The 21199-nt window shown below is 44.4% G+C and overlaps 1 protein-coding gene across 1 annotated transcript in view; it reads left to right on the forward strand.

The window, feature by feature from the left end:
• The first annotated feature begins 325 nt into the window (after positions 1 to 325).
• foxp4 (forkhead box P4) overlaps positions 326 to 21199 on the forward strand; it is a 55414-nt gene continuing 34540 nt past the window's right edge. The window contains exons 1-2 of the mRNA XM_061069246.1: positions 326 to 496; positions 17261 to 17356. Of these exons, the coding sequence (XP_060925229.1) occupies positions 326 to 496; positions 17261 to 17356 (267 nt within the window). The remainder of the gene's footprint in view (positions 497 to 17260; positions 17357 to 21199) is intronic.

Genomic DNA, 21199 nt, shown 5'->3' on the forward strand with positions numbered 1-21199 from the left:
CATTTACATGCAGGGGGGGAAAAAGCGTCTGCCTCAGGTGTTGCTTTGTGGCCGCTGGGGCATGTTTGTGTGCAGGTGCCTCACGTCTAAAGAGTCCCTTTCACAGGGCACATGCACACACGTACACAAACGCACACAATTCACTCTTCTCTCTCAGCGTGTGTTGACTTTAGTTTCCTGCCTTGTTTGTTCACTCAGATCGGAGCAAGGTTTTCTACTCCAACTGCCCAGGTCACTTTTGTTCAATCGCTGTGTTGTTTTTGCGCCATCCACCACCACCTCCCACTGACCCCCCCTTCCCCTCTGCTGTTCTCAGGTGCCAGTGATGATGGTGGAATCAGCCTCTGAGACAATTCGAACAACGCCGTCCAACCAGAACGGAGTCAGCAGCCTCAGCAGCCAATCAGACGGAGGAGGAGGTAGAGAGGGCGGATCCAATGGAGACACCAACGGAGAGATCAGTCCAGTCGACTTACTGCACCTGCAGCAACAACAGGTGTGTGTGTGTGTGGTTGTGTATGTGTGTGTTTCACAGCCTACATTTTGTGTCAAAGGTCAGAATAAAGACTAGTTATTTGGGTACTGGTTGCCCCAATGAAAAATGTCCCAATCAGTGACATGGCTCAGGGTTAGAGCTAGGTAAGCAGTGGTAATGGTTAAAGTTAGTATAAGTCTACTTAAATCTACGTAACCCACCCTAAATATGTCCTATGACAAGATTTGTGTGTGTGTGTGTGTGTGTGTGTGTGAGTATGTGTGAGGTTTACATACTGTACATACAGTATGTGCTTTTTTAAAACCTGTTTTGCAACAACTCCCACTTGTGCAACTCATGTGCTTCACATTATGTACTTTACATTGTCTAGAGCAGCAAAACCGGGCCATTACATAATGTACAGATGTGACAGCATGTAGTCAGCCTCACTCTGGTAGGTGTCAGCCTCGTATGTGCAAACGGTGAAAAGCTCTGACAGGTTGGCTCGAAGGCGCTTTAATTATCCACCGTTCGTAATGGGCCAACTAATTCCACTGGGAAGTTCACCATAATAATTTATACACACGTGGTTCCTGCTGATTTATTGTTACACTTTGCTAGCAAAGAAAAAAAATGGAAGAAGTACCTGCAGATTAAGCTCCGCCTCCGTGAGACAAGCCATTTGGCCCTGTTGTGGGGAGCATACATTTACTTAATATTCTCGGTATACAAACACACACCATAGGATTCAGATACGCCTGGAGTGAGTGTGTGTATGTAGCATTTTTAGCCTACAACCCACAGAGTAAGGACATTTTTGGGGAAGTGAGGAAGTTTTGGCCGCTCATGTGTGTGTTTGTGTGTGTGTGCATGTGTCACAGTTGTGGGAGAGAATTCTTTCTGTTTTATCGTTTGATGAATCAGACAAGTAGTGTTTGTATGTGTTTGACACTTCAGCATGTAGTGTCTAGAGCAATGATATTTATCTTGCATCCTGTTAGTCAGTTCCAAGTCAAACACAAACTTCAACCCCTTCACACACAGACATACACACACACACACACGCACTGGCCACTGTGTCAAATGGAATTTCCAAACTTCCCGGAACGTCTTGGATGAAATTCTACATTTTTATTTCTCATTCCCCCCAAAAATCCACTGAGCTCTTCTGATTGCTCCCTGAAGGACTTAGCCTTTTGCACATAATACACACACACACACACACACACAGACATACACACCGCACACACACACACACACACACATACAGCATTTTAAATATTTTTTTTCAGCCAGAGGTCCGTCCATTAGTCATTTGTCCATAACTGCACAGGAATGTTTGCAGAGTGTTGTCATCTGATGATGGAAACACACATGTTGATTCATGTTGTTTTAGTCACCGATGTGGCATTTGCTGCAACTGATGATATTAATAATAAAGACATTTTGGGGGGTTTACGAACCGGGGCAAATAAGTCACTTTCTCTCTTTTTGTACTGTGTGCCGATCACAGAGGGTCAATGTGAGTTCTGGGCTCTCCAACACCAGCTGAGTTTCTAGTTGAGGAAACCCAGAGGGGAAAATAGAATCAGGGTTTCCTCCCTGCTGCTAAAATAATTCCCCCCTAATTATAATGATGGAGCTTTAGGTGAATGAAGAACACTCAAGGCCCTTCACTCCTGTCCTGCTCTCCCCCCTCCTTCTCCTGACTGCATCCTCACCCTGCTTTCTCAGCAACCTTCAGCCGAGAACCCACACACACACACACACACACACACACCGTGCACAAACGCACACACATATAAACACCAAAACCTGTAGCTCATACAAAGCAGGTCTTTATTCTCTCGGACGCGTCTCTGCTCTCTATGTTTTTGCACCTGTGTATATGTGTGTCTGTGTGTGTGTGTGTGTGTGTGTGTGTGTGTGTGTGTGTGTGTGTGTGTGTGTGCACACACTGGTATTTCCTCTCTTGAGCGGGTTACCAACCACAAACATACCTCCCTCTCTCCATCCATTTTTCTCTTCCTCTCTCTCACTGTACTTCTTTTTCCTTCTATCCGCTGTGGACCATGAAAGACTAGCACAACCTTTCCTCCAGATCCTAGCCCCACCTCACAAAAACATCCACACATATAGAAGTACATACACAGTCTTTTATTGTAGTAATTCCCTATTTATAGCTTTATGTTCTGCCCAAATTGCACAGATTGAACAGATTTGAGTTGTCAGGAGGCAACTGTACTATGGATATTTATCTGGTTATTTCTGCCTCCTATTTGAACAATTTGCAGTTCAGGCAATATTGCACAACCATCGGTAAAGGTGTCTCAAGTGGGCTTGATTTCAAGTCATGGAGGACGTTCTCAAAAATGTACTGAAGTAAAAGCTGCTGAGATAAACTTATTACCTGATACAAAGGTCTACTACATTATTATGTCGGTGATTTTTCTTAAGCTGTGAGATCTGCTGCTGCAGAAGGCGGGATCTAATGTTACCTGTCCGCTTTGATTGGATCCTGAGACCAATTCCCCTGTAATTGAATACTTAAAAAAAAATGAGATGGGATTCTGTGCCAGTGAGCTGATACCACAACCAGCTGATATTTTTATTTTTAGGGATATCTTTTATCTCAGTCATCTATCTTCAAGACCTAGGGAAGAGTTGTTATTTCTGCAGTTTGTCTTATAAATTTAAACATAAAAGAATGTCCAGAATCCGATTTTATATTATTAATCTATTTTTACCGATATATTTTTAAAATCACATCTGCTTTGGAAACACAAACTGTCCCCCAACAATGTTTATCCTTTTATTCTCACTGATTATTTAGTTTTATATCTTTTGTTTACTTCCTTGGTCCATAAGGGTATTTTACGTTCTCATCCCCGGATCAATCAAACTTCTAGATTTAATTAAGTTTGTGTGTGGTACAGCCATAAAGAGACTGTATTGTCAGCCCACCACTCCTAAAATCAATATCGTCTGATACTGACAGCCCCTATACTGACACTTGTTACCTGACAACATTGTATAAAAACCTGCTTTCTTGCTTCAACCTGAAACTCTTCTCTCTTCTCCTCCTCCTCTTGTTCCCTTCTCCTCCACGCTTGAGTCTCTCACCTGAAGGTGCAGTGCAGACTAGTGTTGGTGCTTAAACACCATGCCAGTGTGCACTGGAGCAGAAAAGACACACCGACATACACGCACAGACACACACAGAACTCCTGACACCGGCCTGTTGTCAGAACACAAAGCCGTCTTTTCCTCAGCCCCCTGGGGAACCTTGGAGAAATCACAGCCATCTCCAGCCGTCAGAGCCCTCCACCGGCCTCTCTCTCTCTCTTACTCTCTCTCTCCAGGTGTCTCCATCTTTTGCTCAATCCTTTTCCATCACTGTACTTCTCTTTGTAAATTTTTTATTTTATCATAGATAGATAGATAGATAGATAGATAGATAGATAGATAGATAGATAGATAGATAGATAGATAGATAGATAGATAGATAGATAGATAGATAGATAGATAGATAGATAGATAGATAGATAGATAGATAGATAGATGAATGCAGATAGAGGTAGATGGTCATAATGGGGTTGAGGGAGTGCGTGAGCGGATGGAGTGAGTCGAGGAGATGGAACATATAGCCAGAGGGAATGTAGGTAAAAGGAGGGGTAAAGAGGCTGTATATTGGGGGAGGATGGCATTGGAGGGCTGGAGAGGAGGTATAGGGGGGCGAGGGAGGTGTATAACGTTGAGACGTGTCAGAAAAGGGCGCCTGGGCCTCCCTGTGGAATGTGGCCTGTCTGCCTCCCCAGAAAGAACAGAGCAGGAGAGAGGGAAGACATCGAGAGAAGAAAGGGAAGAGGGGGCGAAGACCAGTTCTGCCCCATCATCGGGGGGAGAGAGCACGGAGGGAGGGGAAGGAGAGAGCAGTGGGGAAACAAAGAATGGAGTTAAAGGGGGGAGAGGAAGGAGAGGTGGAAAAGTGAGAGTGCAGCAAGAGAGAGAGAGAGAGAGAGAGTGTATGGCACTTTGTAGAGGTGCCGGGCACGGCTGTAGACATGAAATGATGCATAGCAGAAGAGAAATGTAAGCAGGATAAATCCTAACAAACCTCAAAGTGTGTGTGTGTGTGTGTGTGTGTGTGTGTGTGTGTGTGTGTGTGTGTGTGGCTGGGTGGAGGGTGGAGGGTGCTCTGACGAGAACCAGGTGTCCTCAGTTCTTGCCTTTTCTTTACGTCTCTCATCTCCCCCCCCCCTTTTTTTTGCAGACACACTTTCAGGCCTCATCACTCCCCCTCTTCTCTCCTCTGTTCTCACCCGTTTCTGTCTCCTCCTTTTCTCTCGCCATCAATTAATCGCTTCTGGTGCTTCCAGCAGCTACGGCAGTGGTGGCTGGTGATGACGGCAAGAGTAGCACAGGGAAAAGAAAGGAGGGAGACTAAAGAGAAAGTGATGGTGACAAAAAGGTGCCGTTTCCTCTGAGGAGTGCCACTCGTCAGTCGGCTAAACCAACCACTGAGGGTTTTTTCCTCTTCCTCTTTCTGTCTGTATTTTTCTCTCTCTTACACTTAACTCACTCTTACGTGCAAATAGAAAGTGAGAGGCAGATTGTAGTGGCGGTTTCCCTTCCCAAAGGGTTTAAAGGGAACATTGGTTGAGAAAAAGGCAGTTTTCGAAATTGGTTTGGAGCTTCGATCCCCACTCCCATTTGTCATGTTCTATTTTTTCCTCAGTGCTTCCCTTTCTCCTCTCTCGCATGCACACACGCGTTCTGACAATCTTTGTTTCTCCCCCTCTTGCATGCACACAGGCAGTTACACACATGCACCGAGCTGTTGTGAGTTAATGAAGGGTGTAATTAAGGAGCCACAGTGATGACTGGAGATCGGGGGGGAGCCGATACAGATCTCAGATATACACAAACACTGATGATAGATAACTGTTTTTTGTGTGAGCACATGTGCGAGAGCTGTGCATATGGGTTTAATGCCGGGAGTGCTTTGCGGACAGATGTATGAGACGGGGGTGTGCGTTAGGAGACGATGAGAGACGCTGGACGATTCAGATAACGTATGGCTTCCTGCTAGATTGGCTAGACTGAGTAATTATGACCTGTAGAGATGGAAGTGGGGAGGTTTTTTTGAGACATATGTGATTCTGCAGCGCCGGCTGTTAAGCCTTTGCTAAATTATGGGAGGTGAATGTTGGTCACTCGGACACTTATGTCCCGTTTGACCTCCAGCTCTCCACTAGAGTTCACTTTCAGGTCAGGAGTGCAGGGGCGGCGATGGTGAAGGGGTGGCTGCAGGAGAGGAGGAAGTGGTAAAGGGAAAAAAAAAGACACCTTTTCTGGTTTGTTCAAGCAGTGGGCTTTAATTTACTGCGCCATGCTTGTGTTTTGTGCATCTGCTTGAAAGGTGGTATCCCATGTGTGTCTCTGTGTCAATTTCCTGACTGTCTGTGTGTCTGTAACTCGTGTGTGTGTGTGTGTATGTCTGTCATATATGCGAGCAAGTAAATCAGTCCCTGGCCTCTCTCTGAGTGCTGTCACCTCCTAAAAGCTTTCCCTATAGGTCTGTGCCCGGCCTTTCTCTTTATGTCTGGGGTCAGCACAGTTCACAGGTCACCGGAGGTCATGCTGAGACAGAGGAGGGGCCAATCAGGTTGCCTAGCATCACAGAACACCCACTGCTGTTACCGCGGCGATACAAAGAAACCTATAGAACACCAACTTCCTCTAGGAATCTTAAAAGCACCAGCAGCTCCCTTTATCTGTCTTCTCTGACTTCTCCTTGGCTTTTCCTTCCCCTGTCACTCTCTCTTTATATGAAGCTAATAGTGATCGATTAAGGCTGTTACACTTATAAACACACACGAAATGTCACAAACACACCTGCACATACAAATCTCATGCTCATTAATGGGTTTCACATGAATCCACTCCCTCATATCCATCATTCAGTGATTTTTTTCTCACACTGAGTCCTAATTCTGACTTGCTGAGATGTTGTATTTATGAGTACCCATAAAACATTTTTACTGCTTTTTCCAGCCAGGCCATTGAGTGTTGAAGAATCCACTGAGTGAGACTTGGAGAGCAGATTTTTGTTCTTACTATTGACGTCCTTTCAAATGCTTTCCTTTTGTATTTTTCTCTCCACCATCCGTATACACTTTTTCATCTTTCCAAGACACGACAATGGTTTGACAAGTTTCAGATATCAAGGTTAAAGATATGTCATAAATGTCTGATCCAGCTGACTAAAAAACTTAAAATATGGGCTAATCGTTCCCTCCGAAGAATTCTGTAGGGTCACAAGTGTGGATAAAGAGTAGACAACGGACAGTAGGCATGGTCCACCAGGCCATATCAGCCAGCATGAGCACAGTCACGGCTGGTTGACCCCACCAGCCCAGAGGCTCAGAGACAAGAATAGACAGAAGAGGATGTGTGTGTGTGTGTGTGTGTGTTTGTCCTGCCTCTGTTGTGGAGACTGAGGTATGTACACACATCCCTAGGCACCTGAAAGGGTTAGGTTGTGTTTGGTTGCCATGGGAGTGTTTCGAGGCACTTGCGCTGCGTAGGCCTTGCTGCGCTGTCAGGTAAATAACACGCACACACACACCCTCACACACACAAGACACACATGAGCCAGAATGGACGCTCTTCATGAAGAAGTTCCTGAGGGTGTCAACTGTTGACTCTCACTCTTCAGAAGGTATTGCCATGGTGACAGAGGCCTTTTTAAGAGGTCGAAGGTCAGCGAGCAAAGCTGCATGACCTCATTTCTATTACTGGTCAGTGACACAGGGGTGTGACTCTGTGTGTGTTTGTGTGTGTGTGTGTGTGTGTGTGTTTGTGTGTGCGTCCTAGCTTTCAAAAAGCAAAAGCCTTATGCTTTTAATTGACGCCTGCTCATATTCACAGTTTCAAAGTTCATTATGGGTGAAGCACTCAAACAAGAGAGCATTTGTTTACAACAGCCCGGTTCCTCCACCTACTCACACAGGTCACACAAAAGCCTCATATCGTGCTCCTGGTGTCCTCTCTTTTTTTAAGAGGCCTCACTTTTTCATACCCTCGCTCCGAACTCGGAGAGAGAGAGAGCGATGGACAGTGAGAGGGGAACGAGAGAGGGTAAAAAGTAAAGACAAACTGTGCAATGCTTACAAGGCTGCTAGGCAAGTAGTTTCCCTGGAAACAGTCGAGAGCCCGGGATGCACACAATGAACACACATACACATCACGTACACAATAGCTGCGGAGGCCTAAAGTGTTGCTAATTAGCTAGTCTGTGCTGGTTCTTTGTGTGAGCCATTTTAAAGGAGAGATTAGAGTCAACAGGGAGGAGGAGAGGAATGTAGCTCTTCCCTCTCTCTTTCTTCCGTTCTCTTTCTTCTCGAGCTCTAGGACTGAGCCTGCTGGCATTTAATTTTTTTTCTTCCTGATTGACAAAATTCATTTTTTTGTCTTGTTGGTGAAGTTTTCCATAGCCAAGAACATCAAGAATACAATTAAATGCAATGAAACTTAAGAGTAAAGTAAGTTAGCACCTGCAAGAACTGCGAGGTAAATCATTAAAAAAGATGCCAGCAATTGCCAACTTATTCTTCTTCCTGGTTTTCACTAAAATACTGTAACATATTATTAAAAATAAAATACCAAAATAAAATGCAGAAAGATGCTTTAAAATTGTTTTGTGTGTACATGATTGAATTAAGTACAGTAGGTCAAAGTTGAACCATTCAGGCAATATCTGCAAAATCTCCTTACGAAATAAAGATTAAGAAATAACAAATCTGATATTAATTAGGTAATCATATTTTATTTGAAATTTGAAATGAACTGTTGTAAGTAATTGTATGTGACTAAAACCTGTGTGACAGTTCTGGTTGCTTGTTCCTCAGCTGTTACTAAGCAGATTTATAAATCTTAACAAACTCTTAAGTTTGACAAAAGTCTTACTGATAGAAATTTTGCCAGATCAACAAAAGTAAGACCTTGTCAAGTAAAAAAACGTTTTACAAGAATAGAAAAAGAAATTAAAATTTAGTGGGCTTTGGGGTTATTTTAAGCTGAAAAATGTGCCCGTTCACATCTGGATGGATTGACCCTCTTAAATCACGTAGTCCAGCACACGTACACTCACACACACTTTTCCACTTCAAGAAAACACCCCAGCCTTTCTTCTCTTTTTGGGAAGTTAAACATTTTGTGCTGGTTTAGAAGTTTAACTTCTTGTACAGCAGCCAGCCTTTGTTGTACTTGCCCACTTCCGGTGTTTGTATGTGTGGTGTGAGTCTGTGTGAGTGTGTGAGCGTGTGTGTGCTGGTGTGTGTGTGGTAAGGGTGGGTGTGAGGGTGTGTCCACCTCCATCGCCACAGCCACAACCAGGTGTGAAAACCCTCTGAAGCAAAAACATGAAAGAGTTTTATTTCCATCGAAGTGGGCAGGCAGACTAACAGTTTTGCAGAACACTGACGAAGAACGTGTTTTTCTGTTGAACCAATCGGCGTCTTTACGTGTGCATGCGTCTGTGCGTGCATGCGCACATGGCAGACAGTCTTTGTTTGTGTATGTATGTGTTTTCCCTCTGTCTCCTGAGTTGAGTCTTGGCAGTGTCTTGCATGTGTTATTAGTTTGATTTTTTTTCTTTTTTGGTTATTAATAATAACAGTTAAACGGTTTCCATATGTGAGGCCTGGTTGCCAGGCTAGTGCTATCCTCATCATGGGCTGGCCTCACTCAGTCTCCGCTCTCAGGAGTCGCTCTCACCGGGCAGCATAAAAAGCTTAAACTCTGGAGGTCGCCCAACTGGGACCTTACACCTAAACGGGCTTGTCTTCCCAGGAGCGTGACCAAACCACTTAACTGTCCTACCTTATACAAGATGAGGCCTAAATATTACAAGGTACTCTGTGTGTGTCTGTGGCTGTGTGTGTGTGTGTGTGTGTGTCCGCTGTGGGCTTGGTCTGTCTGGAGTGAGACCTTCCTCTCTTGCCAAACGAGCTGTGTTGAAAACCACAGGGAAACTGCATATGTGTATATAATGTATGACGTGCATTTGTGTGTGTGTGTGTGGGTTTGTGAGGAAATTGGGAAACTGCTGTAGAGCTATTTGCCATCAATTAGATGCCTGGACTGAGATGAAGCAGTAGAGAGGGAGCAGCTTTTATTCTCAGGAAGGGGTTTCCTCTCTGTAGTGTCTATCTCTCGATGCCCCTCTTCGCTTCACTTAACAGAGAAAAGCTGACAACATCTCCTTAGGAAGATTTCTGTGTGTGTGTGTGTGTGCTGTAGACGTGTGTGTATGATGATGAATTGTGGCATGATATAGAGCAGTCCTGGGTATTCAGTCAGCTCCTTTTTATGGCCGTGCATATACCCCTGTGAATCAATAGAAACATTAGATGAGTGTCGGGACGTAGTTGAAGGGGAGAGGTTTTCTCGTTTCGCAAAACAGTTTTGAACTGAAGAGAACCATCTGGAAAACGGCAGCGTCCCGCGAGTTTAGAACAGGTCCCTTTTGTGAAAAATAGGATGTGAAAAAAACCATCTAAAATCAGCCAGGGTTTTCAAACATTACGGCATATTTTGAAGTTCTTTTGGAGTTGGTGAGTTTTTATTGCATTGGCTCTTGAACGCGGTCTTTCCTCTCTTTAATGGTCAGTCTGGGCCCAGAGAAGCTTGCTTCAGCCATTTAAAAAACCTCAGCCCTCGAACGGTGCCTTTATATTGCGGAAACATTACATTAAATAGCTGAACGGGATTACGGCTGGCTGGTATTTCTGAAGGTGTCCCAGATAGTTGCACAACTCGACGGCGGCCTAAACGGAGCGAAGTACTCCTTGTTATAGTGGTGGACAACTGGTTTGAAGTCCACGTTGCTATGAGCAAAACAAATGGCCGAGGCTGGAAAGACCTGATTAATACCAGAAAAGGAGAAGGCGTACGTGAGGAAGAGTTGGAGGGAAGGGGCGAAATCTTGGCAGAGCATAGTTTATTTGTAACCCACCGTGAAATTGAGCGGCTTTAGCAGGCTTTGCTTAAGGCTGCCTCTTACCCCTATATGTTTACCCCCTGGAAACCCCTGATCTGTCCTAAATATATGTACCACTCCCTCTTTCCTTGCCCCTTTGATTTATAATAGATAAGTTAAAAGAGTAACAATGTGATGTGAAATTTCACATTGTTACTCTTTTGTGTTCAAGCAAATGAGCTCTTCCATTGTTATTTTTAAAATGGACAAACTAAGACTGAAAATTTAAAACCTTTTTAGCTTCTCACAACAGTGTTGTTTGTGCTGCTGTTTTCTATGATTAATTTAAGATCTTAACTTACCCTGCTCAGTCAGTTTCAATTTAGGTAAAAAAAAGATACTACAAACAAATAAAAGATAAATGATCTATTTTAAATAAGTCAGTAAAATACAATGCTATGAAAATAATCCCAAAACAGTCCAAACTATATTTTTAAAAAACTGTAGGAAATTGTTATTTTTATGATAACGTAATGGGAACCCTGCTGCCAGTTCATTAGTTTATTCAACAGGAAAACTTTAAACTTTTAGTGAACTTGCTACAAATCATCCCTTAAACAACATGTTTGTGCTAATCCTAAATGCGGTTTTACCTTTAGCTACCTTTCCTGTACCTGCCCACTCACAGTTGTGGCTGTTTGTTTGACAGTCAAGGGAAGTGAGAGTCCGCTCATAAGGCCAACAGCTGCATTCACAAGCTTGTTTCCATTGGTAGAGCTGAACAGTCTATTTTAGGCCTCTGTCTCACCCAAATCTGCTCTCATAATTTACTGGGGCGGTGAATAAGGGTATGGGTAACAGATTTCTAGAGAGGATTGGAGGGGGGGGGGGACAAGAAAGACAGAATATACTTGGATAGATGCCAGCAGACGTTTTGCGAGTTATATACGTTATATGGAGAGGCGGAGTGATGCCGATGGAGGGAAAGAAAGACGGAGTGATCTGGGAAAGCACTCTGGTTTTTGTGGTGACTGACAGTGATGCATTTGATATGTGAGATTCCACCGCGGGTGTAACCCAGCCTTCACTCACAATGGCCCAGAGTCACCTCTCCAGTAATCTGACTGCACGGTGTGTGTGGGTGTAAACACTCGGCCAGCCTCTAAGGGCAGGTGAGCTCGCACTGTACTGTGTCATCCTTTTGACAAATTTACATGCTTTGTAGTTTGTGTTACATCTTTTCAGTCCCGCTTCATCTTCGTATCTGGTCATGACTCCCCCCTGAGTATCCAGAGAAAGAGAAGGGAATCAAAGATGAGAGATTTAGAGCCCGAAAAACTAGTGGAGAGTAGCGAAGACCAAGTCAGGAGGGAGAGTAAATCAAAGTAGAAAGAAGGGTTTATTGGAGTTTCAGGGTGTTTTTTTTTGTGGTGCCAAAGTGAGATGGCGCATGCCGTGCACATGGATACGCGGGATCACCAAGGTGACCCATGAGGACGGCAGCATCGACTCAGCTTTAGCTCGGCTTTCGGCTTCAATGACAGCACTCCAGAGCGGAGATAGAGAGAAAGAGTGTGGAAAAAAAAGAAGATCCACTGCTCCTCTCTGAACCTGGTCTCTTCCACTGATCCAAAATCAGACAGCGTGCAGGCCTGTAAGGAAGCAGCAGGGTGTGACAAGCTCTCTTCTACATCTTCACCTTGTATCTATCTCCCCGTCTTTCCATCTATTGTTCCCTCTTGGGGAAGAGGAGGGATAGAGGAATGGAGGAGTGTGGCGTTACAAGCCGCTCTTCCCAGGCTGCTGAGCTACAGTAAGGCAGACGGGGATGCTTGTTTGGCACAGTGGAGATCTGAAACATCTGAATCACTTGCTTAGTCTAGCCGGGTTGAGCTCTGTCGTGGACAGATTAAGAAAGAACGAGCCTCTCACTCGCCCTTACTTGTGCTCCTTTCTTTTTTTTTGTTGCACTCTCTTCATCTTGGTCTATGAGTGAAGAAATCTGATACCACCTGCCTCCCCCGTGCCCTTCCTAACTCCCTACCCTCCTCCTCCTCCTCCTCCTCCTTCTACCCCAAGGACAGCCCACTGTCTGCCCCGGGGGCTGTTTATCTACGGGGGGAGGCGAGGAGGAGGAGAGGGGAGAAGGGGGACGGGTTTGTTTCGTTTCGGCCGTCAACAATGGACCTCAGTCAGTGCTGACGGATTACTCCAACATATGGTACCCACCTGTCTCTCTCTCTCTCTCTCTCTCTCTCCATCCTCTCTCTCTCTCTCTCTCTCTCTCTCTCTCTCTCTCTCTCTCTCTCTCTCTCTCTCTCCTCTCTCCCTCTCTTTCTGTCTCCCCCTTTCCTCCCCCTTCACCCTCCTTCTGTTTAGATTTCTTTGCTTATTCCTGCGCTCTCTCTCTCGCTGTCTCACCCAAACACACTGGGCGGATTAGAGGCCAGATTCATCACACACACAGACCTGTTTGCTTTAGCAACCTGAGCCAGGCGCGCGCACACACACACACACACACACACACACACACACACACACACACACACACACACACACACACACACACACACACAAACACACAAACACACAGACACATCCATCTAAGGAGGCCTGGCCTTGTTACATGTTGGTTGTTACCTTTTTGTTCTTATCTGAGATTCAACTCGTGACTTGATTACTCAGCCTTGGTAACGGTGCATGTAAACACACACACACACAAACACACACACACTCATACATACACACAAACCCAACGCAGGATTAAAATATTTCTATACATTTCGTCTAATTAATTCTCAAACTGCCCCATGACCCTCCCTGCCATGTTAGCCATTTTTACAAATCCTGTTGAGGAGAGAAACTAGCATTTACTCTCTCTCTCTCTTTCTCTCTCTGTGTGAGTGTGTGTGTGCGTGTGTGTGCATGTGCGTATGTGTGTGTCTGTGTGACCCTGCTGAATTAAAAAATGCACTATTATTAAAGGCTGTGTCAGAGGCGATGATTTACAGAGAGGAGCGATGACAAGTCAGAAGAACTCACACACTGAACTGACACACACACACACACACACATATACAAACTCACACTGTGCTCTCAGGCCTCCAAGCTGAGCGGTGACCTCCTCACCCCTCCTTCCCCTTCCTCCTCCTCCTCCTCCCTCCCTCTCTCACTCTAATAAAACCTGTCTGACACCACTGATGTGTGTGTGCGCATGCATGTGTGTGTGTGTGTGTGTGTGTGTGTGTGTGTATGTCCTGCGCGGCAGCACAAAGACTCTGTTGTTGGGCCTCCCTCTTAGGCCTCCCTCATATTTTCTTTAAAGGTGCAGTGCACCCCCAAGAATGCCACAGGGGGAGCAGGGAGTTGAGGTTGGGGGAGTCTAGGTGGAGCTGGTGTGTGTGTGTCAGTCGGTGAGTGTAGGAGGGGGGGGTATTCTTTACAATACTATAACCCAGCCAGGTCCCAGAGAGAATGTGAAGAGGAGGAAAGAAAGAAGGGTCGAAAAAGAAGAGGGCTTCTTGACGAAGTAGAAATGAGAGAGTTAGGCTGTAGTTGCCGACGGCCTCTGTCTCTTTCTGTGTGTGTGTGTGTGTGTGTGTGTGTGTGTGTGTGTGTGTGTGTGTGTGTGTGTCTGTATCAAACCTATGATTGATAACTATCAAATGAAACCATAGATTCAGTGAAATCAAGCTTCTGTATTTAGAAAAGTGAGGTACCATCCCTCAGTTTACAAAAGTGCACGAATACAAAAAAGATCTGTCCTGACGTATGAAACTAAAGGTGATGAAGATGAACATGTTTCCTCAGTCGTTGCCATTATTCCCTGTACTGCAAAGGAAGAGAGGAGGCTGTGTTTAAATCATCAGCCTCTTTACCTTAACTCACAGTTGGCGTCAGAACTGTTGTGTAATTGCCTGCAGTTTAGTAAGTCAGGAAATAATTTAGTATGATGGTGTAATTGTGGACTGGAGCTGTGTCTGAGCCGTTCTGAAGAGCTGGGCAATGTCATGAAGCTGTGATCACACTGTGTTAAAGTTTAGAAAACATCAACCAGAATAATAATAATAATGGTACATTTGATTTAATGGTCATGACACTCAAGGTCAGCTCACATCAGATAACATCAACAGCAATAAATTGAACAATCACCATTAAACATAACAATCAACAGCAAAAGTAATAAAACATTATTACCATCAACAGTGCAAAAGAGTACAAATTGGAAATAAAGTGAAATCAATATTTGTAGCAAAAAGAAATAAAGATAAGGTAAATTGAGTACATTAAAAATTTAATAATGTAGAAATATTGAATATAAAGCTGAAACAGATTAGTATTTATTGTAACACATAACAGTGGGACACAGTTAACAGAATTTTATGTTTTTTATTTACATCTATATCAGAAAATACTCTTATCAATATTGCCGGGTCCTTTACTACTGGAAATTATCATTTTAACAGCCACCTGTTAGCCAGCACTAAACAGTTGTTTCCTGTGGTTTTCTTTACAATAGTTAAATTCCATACTTTTGCCTGTAACCGTAGAAGTGTGACACATTTGAATGAACCGGTATCTAACTCCATAATTCAGACATACCTAGACGATCACATGCCGTGTTCCTTTCTTTCTTTTCTCTCCCTCACATGCACATACATCCATGACTACAGGCAGAGGAGAGGAGACAGGCATCACCTCTGCTTGGTTTTAGCGTTTATGAAAGCCATAAATGGCTCTTTAATATAGTGGTAATCAGGGTGGTAATTTGGGTGGAATTGTCCCTTATTGTTGCCAGACATGCCTCCCCAACTCCTGCCAACACACACATATATATAAATATACACACACACACACCCACGCACACACTCACACACAGACAAACACACACTCTCACTCTCGGGCAGACAGGGTGTTCAAGCAGTAATTCACACCACATGCCAACAAACTGGGCGGTTGTGTTTTTTTGGTGTTGCTATGTGTGTGTGTGTGTATGTCTGTTCCTGCTTTAATGCTGAGGTCAAACCAGTAAATGGGAGGGGGTTCCCAAGATTTTTGTTAAAGTGTTAAAATACATGTGTGTGTATGCGTGTGTGTGTTTGTATAGGCACATCCACAGCCACATCTGTGTGTGCGCGTGTGTGTGTGTGTGTTTTAATTGCGGTCTCAGCAAAAGTAGCAAGTGTGTTCGAAACAGATGGTTTTCATCACTCCGACTGCACAGAGAACTTCTCTCGCTTTCTGTCTCCCTCTAATTTCACCTCCCTGTTTTTGAAATTAAACTTTTCTTAATGTGCGCATGCTTCTAATTTGACAAATCATTAAATATGTGACAGTGCACAGTAAGCGTGTGCTGCCATGTTTCACAGCGTTACATTCTTCAGTAGTTGCGAGATAAAAAAAACGAATTTCTCGTGCTGCGCGGTTGAGTAAGAGCTTCCATGGTAAAGAACATCCCTCATTCTGGCCGTTAATTTGTGGTGTCCATGTGCACACACATGCACGCGCGCAGACACACACACACTCACACATAGCACACCCACACAGACTTTCATAAATCAATATTTACTAAGGAACCTTTCCCCTTTTGAGTCAGAGGAAGCAAATGTGCATCCTGCTGTCTCCCCTCTGTCATGAGGGTGTGTGTGTGTGTGTGTGTGTGTGTGTGTGTGTGTGTGTGTGTGTGTGTCTGTGTGTGTGTGTGTGTGAAAATGCACTTACAGTAAGTGCAGAGGCGACTCATGTGTTTTGACATGCATGTTTTCTTGTTTTGTTTTCTCAGCGTTTCAGTCATTCCAACAAAAATGTCTCTCCCTCAGGGGCTGATTCGTCTCATTAGAAGGGAGCTCGAGTATTTAACACTGCAACAAACAACAAAGAAAAGCATTGAGATAGTGGAAGACATTTACACAGTTTATAATATAATTAAGGCCGAGGAAGAAGGGAAAAAAGGAGAGAAGAAGAGGCTCGACAGTGGGAGGAATGGGAGAGGTAAGAGTGTGTCGAAAGGATGAATCGGCAACACTCAAGGGCAGCGTGAACGAATGAAGACAAGAGCTAGTGAGCAATGGTGTCATTGGTTTGAATAGACAGCACTGGAGGGTAGAGAGGAGAGGAACGTGAAGAGGAGGGGGAACGGAGAGGTGGGTGGTGGTTAGTCACAGCTCTTTAGGGCACATCAGGGCAAATGGTTCCTTACATCACTCTGACACACGCACAAACACCGAGCAACTGACACACATGAAGTTGTGCTGACACACTTTTGCCTCAGAGGATGTGGAAATCCCACTTTGCACCTTCCTCTGAAAAGAGAGGAGGTGGAAGAGGAGGAGGAGGAGGAGGAAAGAGAGAGAGAGAGTGAAACAGATGGGCGAGACAAAGAATGGAAAGAAGAGATGGACAGAGATTGCAGTGAAAGAAGGTTTTGGATGAGTGGGGACTAATTTAGTCACGTAGACGCACACACACACACACACACACACACACACACACACACACAAGTGCAGATACTTGAGCATGCTGTGTGTGTGCCAGGTGGACGTCTCAAGTTGAGGAAACCAGACCTGACAGCTTGGCAAAAAGAGAGGGTACAGTGACTGGCCAGAACGAGGGAGGGTTTTCTGTGTTCGTCTTTTGTCTGAATCATAGAAGTTTGATCGTATGGCTCTGGGTTGTTTGAAACGGAACGTACACACATATCGTTGAGTGGTGTGTCACTTTAATGAGTGTGTTGTGTTTAAATACTGAAGGAAATGCGACTCTTTATGTGTATGACAACATCCTATCATTTCTCTCTCTAGGCGATCCAGGCAGCCAGACAGTTCCTCCTCCAGCAGGCCTCTGGACTCAACTCCCCTGGCAGCAACGAGGTCAAACAGAACGCTGTGCAGGTCAGAGCACACGCACACACAGACACACACACACACACACACACACACACACACACACACACACACACACACACACACTGACTTTGACTTTGTCAGAATCTGTATATTATTAAGCCCCTGGCTGCTCCAGCTTCCCCTTCACCAACCTGCCACGTCAACTACACTGTGTGATATAGGCGCGTACTTTTCTCTCCCCCTCTCTCTCCCTCTGTCTGTAGCTCTATCTTTCTGTGAGTGCATGTGTGTGTCATTGTTAGTGCGTCTGCAAGTGTGTGTGTGTGTGTGTGTGTGAGAGAGTGAGGCCTGTGGAGTGATTGGGTAGTGAACTGTTTTCAGAGTTGAATTCCACAGTAAGCAGAGAGAGTGGGGTTAGCTGGAGTGCAGGATCCCCACTGAAAGACACTTGAGGAGACACACACAAACGCACATAAAGACAGAACACACACACACACACACACACACACACACACACACACACACACACACACACACACACAGAAAGCACACACACATTTTTACTATTAGTTTATGTAGATACCTAAATATCACATGTGACATTACCTCTGGCAGTTTCTTACAAGGATGTGATGTGCAGAGTATATGCACTAGTGTGATTTGTAGCTGCATGTAATATCAATAAAGTGGGGCCATGGGTATAATAGAGCAGCGAGCAGTCTGGCTATTGCACTGCTCTTCTCATTAACGTGCCACATGATAAACAGCTGGACCGTCGCAGTCTGGGAAATGAAGAAAGACATGGCCGAGAGAAAAGGACGGATGTGAGTCAGAAGCAGGGATAAGGTCAGGTTTCACTTGTGGTGTGTGTGAAGCTGGTGAGGTGCTCATGGTAAAAATGGGAAACTTTCCACATGTAAAGGTAATAATCCTGCACAGGACGTCTCGATAAAAAGGGTAATTATTTGCAGCTTTGCTCCAGTAGAGTTATATGCTGCAAAGGATACGTGCAAATAATAATACATGAAATTCATGCGTCGGGTAAGTGACCTCTGGGAAGTGCAACTGACTTAATGCCTGCTCATTACTGAAGACGTCAGAAATGGGATAAAAAATTTAAAAAAGGGATCTTGCGGATTACACTTTAATCAAAACACGGACTGGAATCAGAATCACTTTATTTACTTAGGATAGAAACTGGCTGTAGATATTACATGGTGACTTAGACGGGGGTAATAAAATAAAATGAATGTGGAAATATTCTACGGATTAAAATTGCATTTATTTTAAGTCAACACAAAATGAGGCCTAAAAAGAGATTCACGAGTTCAGTCATTCACTCTAACTCTGTGTCTTTGTGTCTGGACTCCCTTGCTTCACCATTTTCATACCACCACACGTTGTATAAATCTACAGTGGCAGCTGATCCAGATAGGTCAGTGTTTGCCAACAGACCCTCCTCCTGACCTGGGTCACATGCATGTTGGACACTACTCCGCTGTGGTCAACAAGTGGGGAATAGGCCTATAATTATCTTTAAGTTTGAATATTTTTCATTTTCTGAAAAGCTAGAAAAGCTTTGAACGTTAGACTGTAGTGTAAATCTGCTGGTTGACATGGAAGTGTGTGGAAGTCCACTCGTGTCCATGTTGACAGAGGATTAACCTGTGACAGCAGTCTCACATAAATTGGGCCAAACGCAGGTCCAACACACGTGTAGTTGACACAACTCATGCCTACATCTCTTATATTAAAGAAATATTACCGTTGACTGTCTTCTTGCTCTCTCTCCCTCTCTTTCTCACTCTCTCTCTCTCACACACACACACACACACACACGCCACACCACCTCTTCACTCTCCATCTCTGTCTTGTTTGTTGGTGCCTGGCCCGGGTACCCTCGCTGTTCTCTCTAGGGCATCGACGCTACATCTCTGTTGTCTGAGCTGTCAGCTCTCATGGCCCCACACATCCTGCCGACTCACACACACACACACACAAATGTAAATCCAAGGGGGATGTGTGTGTGTGTGTGTGTCACAGTCATAAACACAGACACAAACACCAAAGCAAAGTGTAGGCCAGTTATTTGTGCAGCAGCAGCACTGAAGCAGTTTACTTCAGAGCGAAGCTGGCTACTGAGGTGCATAGAAATGTCCTAAGTACTATAATTTCCATCTTCAGGATCATTTTTAAATTGCAGAAATTGCACTCAGTTGCTGTAATTGAAGCAATCATCCGTCGGCCACAGAGAGGGTGATCGAGCGCTGCAAGTGAGTGGAACCAGAAATTTAATCGGGTTATTTCTTGAGGTGGCAAGTATACGCTGTACTGTACGGTGACACAGGGGCTCACATCAGGAACAAAATGGCCGTCCTCAGGTTGGTTCCTGCTGGGCGGCTCTCACACATGCAAATGAACCTGAGCCAATAATGAGATCTTTAGGAGCTCGATAATTAGATTTTTCCCTTCTCTCTGAGGGAGAACGACGCAGGCACACAGGGAGGACTTCTTTTTTTCTTGTCTTGACTTCTCTAGAGAAGCCATGGTCTGCACTGACAACCGCCCCCCCCCCCCCCAGCCTTCCCTCCCCATGGCCCCTCACCTCACCCTTCATGCTCCCCCATCATATTTCTCTTCTTTTCTTTATTTATAATAGAGAGGAGGATCAGAGTGGTAGAGCAAAAGAAACTCTGAGATTATATCTGCTTTTTGATTGGTTGTTCAGAGATGGTCTCTGTGTGTTTCGCTGGCGATGTGAGATGGTATCAATCCACTGTGTGCGCTTATGTGTGTGCGCAGTCATGTGCGTGTGTCACACTGTCATGTGTCGGATTCAAGAGAAACTCGACAATAGCTCAAGTCTCTAGACAGTCAAATGCAGTAAAAAACATGTAATGTGTAAAAGAAAGTCAGTGAAAACCACAATGCTAAAATGCCAAGTGATTATTTAGGAATTGGATGATTGAAAAAGAAAGAGGGGTTTTAAATTTGACAATTAGAAACAAATGCATTCAACACAGATGGAATAATACTTGATAATCAGTTAATAGAAGAAAATTGCAATTCCAAACCATGCAATTGTTATGCTCTGTCTCTTGTTGTTCTACAATACATACAAAATATGTTAAATATTGTTAACTGAAATTATGGATTTGCCAAGATAAAATGGGAATTATTAATAGATAAAAAATATTGCATAACCAGTTGACCACTGTTAGTGCAATGTTCCTTTGCAATTACTGCTGATGTGCCTCTGAGCAAAGCAGGCTGAGCCAAGGTGCTCACAGGTGTAAATTGATAGCTGTGGCTATCATGCCGTCACAATTTCCTCAATAAGTTTACGTGAATATTCATTTTGAAAGAGATTTCATTTGAAATATGTCTCAACCCTCTGCTGTATTTGGATAATGTCACACTTTAGATGTGTGTTTGTAGGTGTTGGACATAATCGGCCACAGTTACTGTAATTGGCTGTGGCACAAATACAGCCGAGAGAATTGGTGGGCACACATTTGGCAGACAAAGTGGCAATTGGCGGATTACCCAGCATGAGACGTAGCATGCCTCCGTGACCTGGCAAACGTTCTCCTACAATGGACACACTTGCCACACACACTAGGAGGGCACACGCAGACACATGTACGCCCACTTGGCAGACACGCGCCTGGCACACTTAACTCGCTGCCACTTGGCATCGGCACATACAGATTAATGCACGTGCTTGGCTGCGGCCCATACGTATGTAATTGAATAGCGCAGTGTCCTGTTTTCATGTATTATTGAGGAGCTCGTTTAATTAGGAAAAAAATGAAAAGACTCATTAGAGATATGTTAATTAGCTCGGCTCCGTGCTCTCTGGAGAGGGCTGGCACCAGCACAGTGGGACAAGAG

This window comes from Limanda limanda, chromosome 4 (genome assembly GCF_963576545.1).
Source record: "Limanda limanda chromosome 4, fLimLim1.1, whole genome shotgun sequence".
Lineage (NCBI taxonomy): Eukaryota > Metazoa > Chordata > Actinopteri > Pleuronectiformes > Pleuronectidae > Limanda > Limanda limanda.